Raw genomic sequence first — 15800 nt, forward strand, 5'->3', positions numbered from 1 at the left:
ACATGCACTATTGGTCTACGATGGAAACGCCACAAGAAATACCATTCAACCGCTTATGTATCGTGTGCAGAGACGTATCGATGCAGGCGGCTAGCTCTTTGAATATCCTACAAAACAAGTAGATTTATTATTTTTATAGTGTTCCAATTTAAATTAACCTTTGTTCCGTAAAGTCACTTCTAAATTATGATGTCATAGTTCGTTAAATTCATCTCGATGCTAGCTACTATGTTATGTTATAAAAAAAACATGTGTTAATATGTAAAAAGATAACAGTGATATTAAGCAAATCTTAAATAAATGATTTTAGGATTGAAACCGTTTAAACGACCCTTCGTCATTTGTTTATTTTTAACAACAGTGGAAGTAATTTAAACATTCGATTTAAGCGTGACTGTATATATGTAATGAAAAAACATATTAATGCAAATCGTGGACTTGTGATCAGACCGACAGTAGCGAAAAGAAGTCTGAAATGGTTTATGTATGGTAAAGTATCCTCAAGAGACGACTCTTAATCAACATAAAATTTTTAGTACCTTTGAGTAAGCATGGAGGAAGAGAATGTTTTTTCTCATATACAAAACCTAAAGGATTGGTAATAGTTGCGATCATGTAGAATAAGTAACGTAGTAAATTTAAGAATAAGAAGATCACGTTTCAAAGATTGTTTCGGTTTGTTTCTTTTCTTATTATATGAACTATTTCTATACTTTATTTTTTAAAGAGTATTATATTTTGATATTTACGCATTTCGTTTTAAGTGTGTTGGTGCTGAACTATATGTTTTAAGCATTATTTAAGTGATCACTGTAATTTGTGATGCAATTAAAATGATTGTTTAAAATAACAAACGTAAAAAGGAAATTTATTATGATCGCGTTGTATATTCATAATATAAGAGAAAATTTGTATTATAAAACTGTATAGCTATTTTAGATGTCAATCTGGTACAATTATGTCGTTTTTTATTAAATTTCTATTAAATTTTTTCGGCAGAGTTACACTTTTTAAAGTTACAAGCGTAATACAATTTTTAAATAAAAACGTCATCAGTTACAACGAATTTTAATATAATTTTTAAGAAACCTATTAATATCATTGAAACAACTGATCACATATTAAGAATCGAAAACAATGAAAAATAATTACTAATTTTTCATGAATGGAAGAAGAATTTTTTCCTAAAGGATTAAATATAGCAACCTAACCCTAACCTATATTATCTGCAATTGTTTTCAAAGTTGGTCTAAGCTTCTAATATAATAGTATGGACTATAATACACTAAAATTCCAGAAAAAGGTGTTTAAGCATAACTTTCAAGCCGTGATACGTAGTTTATGCTAAAACTGTATATCCTAATAATATCCTAATAAAACAATGATATCAGAAAAATGAGAACAATTCTCCCCACAGTAGCTTTTCCTATTTTTAAAAATGAACATTATCTACGTAGGGTAAAAGATACCTTTTGAAGCGAGAATAGAAGATTTCTTTTAATTCTTCTGAAGCACACTTGACGATTCAGGTAAGATTAGAATTCACGAAACCGCTGTTAGTAGTAAAATCTCCGCAAGAACTATATCCCATTAGCTCTTCCTCATTCTTCACTCGTTAGTGATTCAATTATCCGCGTCGTTTGCGCAGATCAAAGAAAGGGCTTAATCTTTTCTACAACGAAGCCTTTCGTGGGCGGAGCATCGACACCTTTTTTTTTTAGATAGCACATTGCCGACTATTGTACCAATACACCGCGTCGCGTGCATACATAAAGGCATCGCGCTTATGCGCGCGCAAGATTGGTCCAGATTCCTACCCGACTCTTCGTTGTCCTCTCTGTCTTTTTCTCTCTCTGGATCTTGGTGTTCTCCTGTTACGCTTTCGCGGCTCTCCTGGTACGTGTGCGTGCCCAGTGGCGCCGCCGGCCGGGCGAAATCCTAGAACCCTAGAACGACAGCCGAGACTCGGACCCCCCCGTTGTTCAGTCGTGGGTGCAGTGCGTGCGAGTGTGCAGTGGTTTCGGGAGCTGTTTCAACACCGGCGTGGCCTGGAGCGTGCGAGGTTAAGTCAGTGTCATATTGCCAACCCTCGTTGCCATTAATATACGCTTCGATCTTTGCTTATTTTTTTACGATACTAACGTTTCTTATTTTTCGTCAATTTGTTTACTCTCGTAATGCATAAACTCCACGCTTTATGACAGAAGATTTTTACAAATTCAGGGATTAATGTTTCATGTGTTTAGTTCTTAACAGCGTTTGTCATTTGTGTATGCAGATTGTTCGAACAACGACACAGTTTACGTTTGCCAGGGATACAGTTTAGACTGTTGGCAATTAATTAATCACTTAACGAAACGTGATAAAAGCTTGATACCCTTGTGAAGCAACCGATGGTTCTTATCGGTCATAATTGTTTATCGTAAATTTTCGTTATTTATTTTTCGTTCAGCCCGCACGGTTAATTTCTTCAAAGGTTCATAAACCGTACATTCGTGCAACTGCGAAGCCCGCCATAAACTTTTTGTGTATATTGATGGCGATCGTGATTGAACGGAGGGAGATAGCGAGAAGTGTTCGCGAAGGATAGAGCACGGCGAAAATACACCGTGTGAAAATCGCGGGCGCGTTAATGATTTGGTGTTGGTGTGTTACGACGAACGAAGACGTCGCGCAGTTCTCGCAAAAGAAGGTCACCTGTTTCATGAGCTGCGATTATCCGAAATAAAATATCATTGACCTAGTTAGCAGCGCAAAAGTAATTAGACATTCAGACTAGTAGGGACCGTAGGTGAGAGTAGAGTGTTGATCGATCCTTCGTCATTGCCGAGCGCATGTACGTGATCCATCGTAAATTCACGTTTCCACTTGTGTATCGGTGCGTGCGGTGACACCGAGTTGAAATACGGCACGCGGGCCGCCCATCGGTGAGTCGCGATGCTTAGAAGAGGAGGAAATTTAGTCTCGTACGGGTAATTCAAATCTCCAGCCAGCTACGAGACGGAAACGAATGGCCGGATTTTCTCCCTAACGACTAACGACATTCATATTCGTTAGCTTCGCTCTCTCGTTTTTCCCCCTCTTTTTTGCTTTTCGACGTTCGATGGCGGAATCTTGTTTCCCCTATCTGACTAGCGCACTATCGATCTATCATCGATATCGATCATGAATCTGCGATCTCCATTACGATGTTTCGAGTTGTGCATTGTGTCAGTCTTCTCGTGTTTTCGATAGTATTAACTACGTATTTCAGTTTCAAATTTTGAATTCGAATAACGGTACTTTTTACTTGCTTAATACGTTTTTACTTGTATTTTGCCAATATCAATTTTCATTGCTCTATTTTATGTATAAAAAGTCCAGTTGATAATTTGTCGATATCTTGTTTCCAGCAATGTGCGATTATGTTTACAACATATGGCAGACATTAAAATCTGTATACAACTATGAAGGAAGTATATCAATAATATCAAATAATTTCCGACATTGCAAGATATTTTATGTGTGCATTTGTCATTGACATGTTTATTTCAATTAATCGAACTGTATGGCATTGCTGAAACACATTCTTCACCAAATGAAACAAGTGAAATTAGTTTAATCATAATTGATGCATCAAACGTCATGAATTAACCGCATAGAAGCTCGGAATGTTCGAGATTATCTTCAAAGATTTATGACAAAGTCGCGAAGAGCGATAGATGATCTATTGGCAGAAGTAGTTATATCGAATACTTTGGTAATATTGGATACTTTGTGTATGTTTATAAGTAACAATAACAGTATACCTAATACTATATTCCTTGCTGATATACATATATGTAATCGAACTGTAGATTTCAACATTTATATCTATGTTTAACGTAACATAAATATAACATTTTTATGAGTAGACTGAATGTAACATTTCTTATTCTTAAAAGATAAAACCTAGATAGACAATTGATTTATTAAATATAATAACAAGTATTATATTTTTGGTTTACTTACATGCTTTTCTTTATTACGTGCATTTTTTGGGGCCGTCAAATTTCCTACGAATGTATAAAAAGTCGCAGTCTACTTATGAGAAATAATAATATTATGAGAATATAAACGTATTATCTCGCTATTATTATCAGGAAAGATACGCTACCTGCGTTCAGGATCCGATACATGTATAACATCAGCAACTATTCGTGATTGAATCGTAACGATATTGTCTTCTGTTTACGTGAATGTTTGTAGCATAGCGTAATTTGTGAGTGGAAAACGTACGAGTTGCCAGTTTGATATCCAAGTGGAAAATCCATTGAGCTAATCCTAATCCCAGCACCGATGAGTGGTTCACCTGGACTGATCAGACTACCTGCATAACGATCGTTGAAAATCGGATTAAATGCTGTCAGGTATAGGCTTGAATTTACATCCAGCGGTTATCTCGTTGAATTGCAGCGTACTTTCCTCTAATGGCCTTTCGCGAGATACGCGAATCAATCAGTTGCTTGCCAATGTACCGCTCGGAAATGATGGGTGCAACGTTTCGTTGTCCTTTAATAGCGACACTAGCGTTCTTATTTGCTTTCGCTTCTGAGAAATTAAGCACACCTTTCCGATTTCTACTATTCATTGCATTTGTATTTTGAACTTTAGTGGCAATTACTTTCGACTTTCCGTTGATTACTTTCGAATAAATGACGCATTAAAATGCAATTAAGCGAGTATTAATAACTAACCTAATTGCATACATAGCTAGGATACTTTCTGGTGTTTACAGGTTACCACCTTTGTGCGTTACCAGTTCTTTTAATTACGGTGCCATGCGCGTTTAATTTAAAATTGTACTTTTATTCCTTTTAGTTAAATTTCCTGTATTCTTTGGATCATCTCTGACTAAATCATATTTTCCTATCGTTGGAAAGTATCATAAGTTTCAGGAGAATAAGAAAGAATTGTTATCGATAGGTACGTATAATTTTTTATTTTAGTATTTCTCTAAAAATATTCTTGAAACGTTGAAAGTCTTTTTTTCGATAGAGATGGAAGTGAATCGAGTAAAATTCGAGGATCCTAACAGGATGAAGAGTCACTTATTTAAATTATCTGTATGAGTATGAATCGATAAAGTATTATCTATCAGGTTTGAAATGTCTGTCTCACGAATCTGTTACTCGTGCCATTAACGTTTCGTTCACCTGACATTATGGTTCTTCTCGAATTTCAAGACTGTCCGACTACAATTTCTTTTCGTAATGAAATATCGTATTTCGCTTTTACTTTTTGAAGAAGGCAATTCTTCTATCAATTTTCTTGCTCTTAATACCTCAGTCGGAACTTATTAAACGGATTAATCCAACTTTGAATAGCGACTTGACTGACTGTAGCTCGTTCTCTGCAGAACAGGTAATTAATATAATTGCGAATGGCGTCTAAGTTGATTCTAAGTATTATACCCCTGCGAAACATGGAAATTTTATTATGGCGCAGATGCATGGCAAATGGAAGTCTTGGAACTTAAAGTAAGCTGCACGACAGTATTAATAGCTTTTTAATGTCAGGGAAAATATGATTACCGCAACTCTCTTAATATACATTATCGTGGGACCGATGTGCGATAAATTAAGTTATTTAAATTATATTCCGGAGCGTGCTAGGCATTCAATTTTGTACCTTTCAACGATAGGTTAGCGAAGGCGCTTTTTGTCTTTCCTCTTAATCTAATTCGTCGCTTGACGTTTAACTTCTATAAAGTATAAAGGGAAATCCAACATTTTTTCTATGTATATATCGTACTTCATATTTCATTGAAACCAAGACATAAATATTGTACACGGTTATTTTTGCACTTATTATACTATATATTGCATAATTGTCTCGATTTATTTGCACGATAAATACTTCTAAGAGGTCCGAATTTGTTATATAATTACCATAAAATTTGCAATCATTTTGAGCCAGTTACGTCACAATTATTGAATGTTTAATGTTCTCGGCTTAATTACACCTGGGCGGTGTAACGTTCTCCTAAACTGGATGTCGTTAGCAAGTGTGACGTATCTTTACTTTGCTTAGGTGATGAGAATAGAATGGCCGTTGAGATCGTATTTGCCACTCTTACGTCGAATGTGTTCTTCTAGTTGATCGAGATTCTTAATGAAGGTCTGATAGGCTAAGGCAAATACAATCTCTTCTCCATGAATTTTCTTAATACATTGGATGTAATTGTCTAAAGTTTAGACGACATTTGGAACTATATTTGATTGTCGTTGCTGAAAGTACTCCTTTGCTGTCGTGTTAAATAATATTTTATGTTCTTATGTCGTTCTTACAACGTTTTACTAATTATATTTTTTAGAATTATATTATTTGTATTTTAAATAACGTGTTAAGTATTAAATCTGGTATTTTATTATATGAAAGAGAAACGAAGGGAAAAGAGATTATTATGTAAACTGTGGATATATTTATGCGAATTCATATTTGGAAGAACGCAATTAAACAAATAGTATCTATACAAAGATTAATTTCACGTATTATCATGAATATTATATGTACGAATATTGCAATATATTCTATGTGTTCTTGTACGCATAAAACTCTGCAGTCTAGAAGTCGTAAACTGTAACAATCTCACGTTAGTGAATTGTTTTATATTTCTTAAATCTGAATATAGTATGTGATATATTTCAAGTAGACGAGTTACTAAAAATATCCGGGACACGCTTTAGGTCTTAAAAATGCAAAATTTTAATTTCTGGAGATACAGCTATCAACATTCTTCTCTTAGTACTTTTTGGGTTGCATCGTCGCACGAGAAGAATATATACTTCGACAGCTCTTGCCAAGTTTTTTTTTCACTTGTCCTGTACAAGATTTAAATTCAGTTTATCTCGTAAAATATGGCAATAGTATTTCTAGAATAATACTGCCGACTGTTCTGTTTTAATAAGTTATGATGAAAATTATTGAATTGAATAAATTGTGTGTATATATGTATATATAATAAAATATGAAACAACTATTGAAATATATTGTTAGGGAAATACAAAGTGGCATAACAAGACAATGGATAAGCAGAGTATCGATACATTTTTGTGTCTTTCTTTTCATTCTAAAGGAATTCTATTGCGTTAAATTACTATTTATATTTATATTGGTTATATTAATTATATAGTTAATTATACTACTTAATTATAGTATACCAGTTATATTAATATATATGTGTTAGTAAAATTTGGTTAATTAACAAATGAATTTTTCAAAAATTCTGTGACATAGTAGTACAGTTTATTACAGCCATTTGGAAATCCATTCTCCATTGCAAAATCTGCGCTCGAATATGTAACAAACATGCCTTATCGATTATTGTTCGATTCTACCATATTAGACAAGTATGTTTCACAATCAAATTTCACTTCATTAGATATAGGAAACCAATGAAATGTCTTACTTCATAGTTTGAAGATATCGATGCAGCTGATATGGTTGGAGTATCTACTATTTGAAAGCATTGAAATTCGCGCATTTCATGGATACTTCAATACATTCCATGGTCAGATTGATCGTACACCTATCATACCAGTACAATCTGGAATCATGACAATTCAGATAATTGGAGAAATACTCTACAGCATCGCATCTATGCCTACCTGACATTTTCAACCGCTTTAATAGCTTAACGCTGGTGAAACATTTTTTCAAGTACAATTTAGAACATTATCATATGGCTTACAGCTATTTTCGTTTTAGTAGCACTATAGCAGATTTTTCATATACAGCTTATATCTAAATTGCTCTAATTATTTAAATGTATGTTATTCGTAGACTTCCGAAAATTCTTGAAAATCTAATTAAGTATCTTTAGAAAGGCTGTTGAAAATGATTAGCTCTTTAAGCTAATTTTATGCGAGATATAATTTATGCCATTTGTAATGAAATAATATATAATAATGTTCACAGATGAACAAGACACATATTTCAAATTTCAGAACATGTAAACAATATAATGTAACATGTAACAATATTAATTATGACTGAGGTAAACGAACAAAATATTTAAGACTTAAAACCTTTCTTCAAACTTAAAAGACTTGTCGTAGGATCCAAAATTCAATTGCAGATTCAGCGTTTGTTTTATGTTGTTCTTTTATGTAGTCTAAATTGCGTTAACTTTTATACATGTAGTCATGTAAATAGTGGTAGATGTTAATAGAAAGTGAGATGAAAACAATACAAAATATATTTACGTTTGTCATTTACAATAATTTTAGCTTTCTTAACTTCTTTTAACTGTAATATTCGTAATAGTAATCATCTCATTACAATAAAACAGCAACAGAAATTATCGTTTCGATGCATTATCGTAATAGTACTACAAAATCAGTTATTTCACATTCGGTTATTTTTATTTGTATAAAATTAGGATTTTTAGTATACCATACTCGTATTATACCATATCCAAAAACTAGTATGAGTCAACAAATGCGGAATCTTCTTGTACTTAATCTTCTACATACAAGCTGAGACTTGTTTGTGTAAAAGAATAAACGTAGTTGATTACAATTTCTCTTTTTAATTTCAAAAGTAGGGACCAGCAATTGCAATACAGACGTACATTACTTGGTATCAGTACAATGATGTATTAAATAAAACACAAACAGTATGCAGAGATAAGCAAATAGAATTTTATAAATATTCATAATACCTTTCTCCTATGGTACATTGGTAGACTTACACAAATTTATTACTATCTACATGATAATATTGTAACAACGTTAAATGTCATTGTACGTATTCATTATTGGAATTATAAAAATAAAATATTGTTACATTCTTTTACATATACCTAATGCAATATAACATTCAATTGAAATTTATAGCAAAATAATCGGTTCAGATCTATAATAAAATAATTCAATTCAGATTTATAAGAAAACAAACAATTTATATTTATAAGAAAACATTCGATTCAGGTTTATAACAAACTATTCAATTCAGATTTCTACATCGATCACATACGTTATAAAAGTATTGTATCGTTAATATTGTCTTTACAGCGATATTTTCAAATAAAAGATGTTCATTCAATAATTATCTCTGAAATATTAGAATTCCATTATCATTAAGAATTCACAAGTTTATACGCGTTTTATTTGATACTTTTTACAGATTCGTGGTTCGTGGTTAGTGCAGTCGAGCAGGAGTTCGATAGGGACGAGTGTGTTAGCCATAGTGGAGGAAGCAGGGGTCCATGATGCCCCCCATAATAGGGGAAACACTGCGCGTATGGTTCCTCTCGGCGTTGGTGGTTCACGGTGCTGTCGCCGGCAATCCAGACGCGAAACGCCTTTACGACGACTTGCTTTCTAACTATAACAAACTAGTGCGCCCTGTTGTGAATACCTCGGACGTACTACGTGTGTGCATTAAATTGAAACTTTCGCAGCTCATCGATGTGGTGAGTACAACTATTTGTTCTATTTGTTTTGTTTACACCGTGATCTGGCGGATAATAGAAGGGCGTCGTGGCATCTGTGAAATTAGTTTCCCGTGTAATTTAACGAACGAAAAACGGGGATCGTTTTGAAGTTTCTGAAGCCTGCGATTATTATCTTATTATAGAAAAATGGCAGATTAAAATGAAATAAATTTCCGTAGATATAACATCAAATTTATCTCTTAAGAAGTTATATTTATGATTTTCTAATACTTCTAAAATACAGCTGTTTCTTTTTAAATTTTACTCAACCCTTTGACCGAAACTTTAATTTTACTGGCGTCATCTGCACTCTGGGTCGTTTACGTTCATGTTTAGAGATTTGAAGGCTCTTGTGTTTTTAAATATCCCTTAAAACTCTTCAACATTCTTCCAGGTTTCTAGAATATCGTCCCATAATTTCTACTGCTATATGTTACCTTAATTTATTTAAGCAGAGCACAATTTAAATGAAGATATAGGAAAAGTAAGAAATTATTTAAAATTATTGTCAGAAGCAAACCAGTACGTGGATGGAGGGTTAAGATAATTAACTCTTTATACGCGCCAAGTTAAATGTATTTTTCTTGAATAGCGAGGCTCGTCTGTAGCTTCCCCTAGTCCCATGCGCACCTCTTAATCCGCAGAGAGACAGGAAAATGTATGTATTTTATCTGGATTGTTTCTTCGGAAGAAGTGGCCTTTGTACTTCTTACACTTTGCCGGTTTATGGCACATTTCATCACGGTATGCGCAGTAATCGCTCGTCAACGAGATTGAGGGGAAGCAAGGGACCGTGACGGTACGCCGTGGTTAAAATCGCACGTAGTAGTGTGCTCGTATTTGGGCTAAAGTGGATGGATACGATTATTCGATTACATGGTTATTATGTCGTTACTGGAAATGAATTTAGTCGTCGATTGTACATACATAGATATATGTATCTAATCGATGAAGACTAACAAGTTATACGCATTGAAAATTGGTTAGGAATTACGCGCTATTATACGTTGCATGTTACATAATTTCCTTTTTGGAAAATATTTCTTTTACTCGCTTATGTGATTAGCACTGGTTATGTGAAAACGTATCGTGGATGATTATAACTAAACAAATCTTCCTTTAGATTATTTCATAAATAGTAACTGTGGTCGTAGGTTTGTGAATTTATAAAAGTTACATGATATTATTGTAACAATTTTATCGTATCTATATATTCATTAAAATTAGAAATTATAAAATATTATTTGTTTTATATATAGTATAACAGAGTATTCAATTGAGATTTCTACATTGAATTTGTGCATAGTTTACGCAATATATTGGAATTTTTAGTAAGTCATTTTTAATATTAAATGGAAATAATACTGATCTTCCATAGATTCCTTAGTCCTGCATTCGAACTTAAAAACTTATAATTACTACTAAACTTATTAATAAACTCGGTTTCTATTAAATATATTGCGAGGAATTACATTAAAAGCGAAAGCAAGAAATCAATTTTAGCAAGTTCTATTTGAGCAATAAGATGTCTGTACCGTGTTCATTTAATGTATTACCGAAGCATTATTTGAATTCAGCATGCAAATGCTTTCGCAATCAGTTGATTAAATAGACAATACAATTTCAACATTATTTCAAACGCGTATACATTAATATAATATCGAAGCGAATACAGAATATATTGACCGTTATTGTGATTTAAATTTTGCAAACTGTTTAACATAAAATCGAAGCAGATGATCTTTCGTGATTTCTAAAAGCATTAATTAAAATTCTCGATATCTTTTCGATCCTCATTTTCATTTTGAATTTGTCAGATTATTCTAACTGCGTAATCTTCTAAATTATATTTTGTCATAACAGAAACGGAAGATCGGTTATTTCAATCCTATGCGAAGCATCTTGACGCGAAATGTACGTTTCCATAAAAATTTCCATTACCTTTTTGAACTTTTTGACAAGTAAATCTGTTGATTAGATTCTTTTCGCCCTTTATAGAATCAGAGTAGGTTACAGCTATTTCACCTCGCGCTCAAAAGAATATGTAAATGGATAAGCGCCTCGCGTTGAAGGTTTAAAAAGTTACACCCTCGAGGAGTATGAGTTCACTACCTAGGGATTCTATGTTACCTAGAGCTCCTCTTGATCTTCAGAGTCTTAATTGCGTCAAGTGTTTGATTGACAACCTGCAGAGGTACTGGTCTTTATTAATTAAATACTTCGTGTGATAAATTGTCTTTTGTAGGCACGTGATGATTTATTCTGCCTTAATTTGCATTTAATCATTCATTAACTTTTCACTTTTCACTTTTTTTATCGCCGTTCGAAAGTTTTAGAACAGCTATTATGTTGGCTCCAAAACTGAAAAGAACAAACCATATAATAAAAATATCAGGACGTGAGATTTCATCTAATTTTTATATTATTGTATATTTGCGATTCTTGAAATATGCGCGCAATTTAAAATTTCTATTCTACACCAAGTATTAAAATTTTATTAAAATTCAAATTAGAAGATTCCCCAAGACTTTTGAGCGAGAGTGTATGTACATCTTTAAATGATTTTTGTTAGAAAAAGTCTTTTCCACAAGCTTCATCTTATATTATTAAACATGTAATTCATTTGGACGACAATAATGTCATTATCACTTAAATGCTGTTATGGATTGTATCGAGAATTCACGGTATCGATAGGAAAGTATTCCTCAAAATTAATAACATCGTTTATGCTGTTCTTTTATTCAACGTTCTTGTCAATATCCATTATACTCTTATTTCTTGTTGAAGGAATTAAGTTCGCAGATTATCTAGATTGCATGATCTCTAGTATTCATTTCGTAATAATTTTCCACTTGAATACGATTTTCATAATTCACGGAGATGAGATGCTGCATACCAGAGGTTTTATCCAGGTTCAATCGACAGGCGGAATTCAACCTATTTAATTCTTCCGATGCAGCATCCCGAATCTTACAGACCAGTTATATCCACTATGAATTAGTCAAATCTGTCTGAAATGTCAAATAGTTGTAGTAATTATTTACATATTTCATGATAAGAAGTCTATTTAAAAAATATGAAATTATCTCTGATATTGGTTCTTTAAAATTTTGGGTAAATTTGGGCCATCGACTCTTGGCGTTGTTTACAAATTTCATGATAGGCAGTCTATTTAAAATATATAAAATTATTTCTGATATTGGCTTTTTAAATTTTGTATGCTTCAACATTAAAACCATCCGTTTCTCGTATTAATTTTTCTATTATTGTTACAATTTTCTATTATTGTTACAAAATATAGAATCTGTGAATTGTTAAAAAGAAAACTATTTGTCATATATATCAAACTATCACGCGGTTATTAATATTTATTGTAATATACGTAGCAACGATTTGTTTGCAAACTTTAGTATAGTAGTTATATATGCAATGTCAATGAAATAAAAATAAATACACTTTTTGAAAGATTTTTATATAAAACTAAATAAATTTCCTTTAATCTCTTCATATTTTTTATCCACGAAATAAACGTAGCTCGTTCTCTTTCTCTCTTCGAAAATCGAACCAAGACATTAATATTGGAAATCTATAGTTCATACGCGTCAGCAAATAAATTAAATAAAATTTAAGGAAGATCAATTTTCCCAAATAGTATCAAGAATTTTATTTTTGGGAGATACAGATTTATTAAAATATGTGTGAAATACTAACACGAGATTTATCTCGTTTTCATTTATTGATAGGTAGAAATATTCTCTGAACAAATATAATACCTTCTAGTAATATATCTTATCGTTGCTAAATAGACGTTAACACAAGATTGCTTCAATTTTAATATCAACTATATATCAATTACTTATGTGCAAGTATATCTTAAAATGTTTGTATACGTATAACTTCGTAATAACGTATCATTAACGAAGACATCGAACTTTATTACAAGTAATTAATACAGTTAGCGTACGACGTTAACGAACTGATATTTGATATCGTTTTAACGACGTAATCTATAACGTGAAATTACTTAATTGTTTCTCGATGTCACCTGCTGAAGAAGGGGATCCTGAGAACCATTAATGCGCTGAGGTGAAAATACAGAAATTACAGACCTTCTGTAAAGAAATAAGTTCGAGGGGAAGTCGTGGAATTATTTCCATTAGCATGTACTGGTTGTATGGGTGGCGTGGCAGCAAATTGCGTGGCTGTATGCATATATACATTCTTCGGGTAGATTGCGTGGTTTCTCCATGCTATTACGTCGATTTGAGGAGAGTATTCGCACGAGTTCTGATAACTTTCCTTAGAATTTTCCTTTCTATCGAACCTTGCACGAAATTACATTCATTCTTGGCTCCATTGGATAACTCTGGTATTTTAATGGACGACTTTTTATTATGTAATTTAGAAACATTTTTTTTAGAATGATATTTATGGCATAAACAAGAAAATACATATTGTTTGATAGAGTAGTTACACTATCTTGGTTTTACTTTTTAATTCTGGTAATAACGATATTTTTCTAAGAGCCAGAAGCCTAACGGTTTATTTTTTAATCTGATCATGCATCATGATAGTGTTTCCAATGCCGAAGTTATTGATTCGGTAGTTAAACGTTCTATTTTGTCAAAGTTTTGATTAGATCAATGTTTATTTAGACTTAAGTATAATTTTTGCACGCGTTCTTTACGATAAACGTGTATTATATTATTTATCTAATTATACTTACTTCATTGAAAACGTTTTTATTGGAAAAGAAACTATTATGTTATTATGCAGATTGGCTATGTAGATTCTTAAAAATAAAGATAATTGTTTTGAAAATATATCGTTCTCACGTCGTTCTACGAAAATGATAGTTTTGTATGGTACCGAATATGATTTTCAAAATGCATTAAAATCAGTTCTATTCTTGCTTTGACTCTTCAGAATAAAGAGTAGCTCATAGAGAAATAAAGGAGAAGAACTCAAGGAGGAGAGAATAATTGTAATAATTGTTTATTGGAAAATTATTATCACACCCTCGATATCGTCTCTACGACGATACTATCGTCTTCAAGCAACTCCTCTCAAAGGCAAATTCTTTCAAGTCAACTTTCCAACGTTAAACTTGTGATTATCTTCAAATCCGATCAACTTATCTTCGCTCTTAAGAAGTAGCTTCTCCCCATTAATTTCATGTGCAGCGTGCTAAGAACATCATCGCGTCACGTAATCTTTGTAGTGTATTGATGATCGGTGACGACGCTCTTCTATAATACGGTTTCTATAATACGGTTAAATAGCTTTATACTTGTTTTAGTTTCATTTGTAATGGGGCATGTATATAAAGATATACATTGTTAGCTTATAATTAAAATTATACAATGATATATATGTATATGTATACAAGAGTATCCCAAGTTTAAACGATTAAAATTCACCAATATGTTCCGAAATATATTAAATATATTATAGATATATAATAATATATATGTATATGTATGTATATAATATTATATAATAATACATAATATATATAATAAATGAAATGTATTATAGAAATAATGAAGAAACGTAATATAAACGTGGATACGTACACGCTTTCCACTATTATTAATAATTATTTAATGCGCATTGAATGAATGTATTATGAAAATAGAAAAGTCTTGAAGCACTGGAATATAATTACAATGGCACAATCAAGTACACCAGTTCTCTTGCGTTAATGAATAATACACACGACATAATGTTAGTTTAACATAAGCAACAGTAACGTTCCATGTAAATTATGTTTATATTATACCTTAATGAGTGTAGCTGTTAGTTACGTTTATTCATTGTTGTGAACACAATATTTTACTATAAGCTAGTTATCATTTGCTTCAAAGGCATTAACTTATTAATATTACAACGAAATTTTCAAACTGTGTATTATACGAACCATATATGGCATTTTTGGATATTAATTTAAATCGTAAAAAAAACAGATAAAAATTACTCTTGAACAATGTGCGCTAATATCTGATAAATATTTCATTATACATAATTTTACATATTATACGTAATTTGTCTAGTGATAGCTCGGTTATAATATTAATTAGTTGATTACTTAGAAGAAAATGTTAAAATAATTTGTAGTAAAGCATTGTACTTGTAATTTCGAACTAAGCTTCAGCGAACACTCTTTTGTGCTTGTACGGTTTGTTCAAATATAGTTTTTAACAGAAAAAGCGGAAACGATGGTAGATCTCTTTTTAAACGTTTTCATTTTCTGTTCACTGTAAAATTGTGCTGTTATCGTTGATTCCTGCGTGAGATGCCCACTTGCTACGAGGGGAACTGATTGGGTGCTAAAGCGCTTCTA

The 15800-nt window shown here is 32.2% G+C and overlaps 1 protein-coding gene across 2 annotated transcripts in view; it reads left to right on the forward strand.

Moving 5' to 3' along the window:
* Nucleotides 1–1992: 1992 nt before the first annotated feature.
* nAChRalpha4 (nicotinic acetylcholine receptor alpha4) overlaps nt 1993–15800 on the forward strand; it is a 384984-nt gene continuing 371176 nt past the window's right edge. Inside the window, exons 1-2 of one of the 2 annotated variants that reach the window (XM_033347108.2) lie at nt 1993–2067; nt 9148–9436. In XM_033347108.2, the coding sequence (XP_033202999.1) occupies nt 9230–9436 (207 nt within the window). In that variant the 5' untranslated portion in view covers nt 1993–2067; nt 9148–9229. Of the gene's footprint in view, nt 2068–9147; nt 9437–15800 lie in introns of those variants that run through there. The other variant, XM_076618476.1, reaches the window with a different exon arrangement.

This window comes from Bombus vancouverensis, chromosome 5 (assembly GCF_051014615.1).
Source record: "Bombus vancouverensis nearcticus chromosome 5, iyBomVanc1_principal, whole genome shotgun sequence".
Classification (NCBI taxonomy): Eukaryota; Metazoa; Arthropoda; class Insecta; order Hymenoptera; family Apidae; genus Bombus; species Bombus vancouverensis.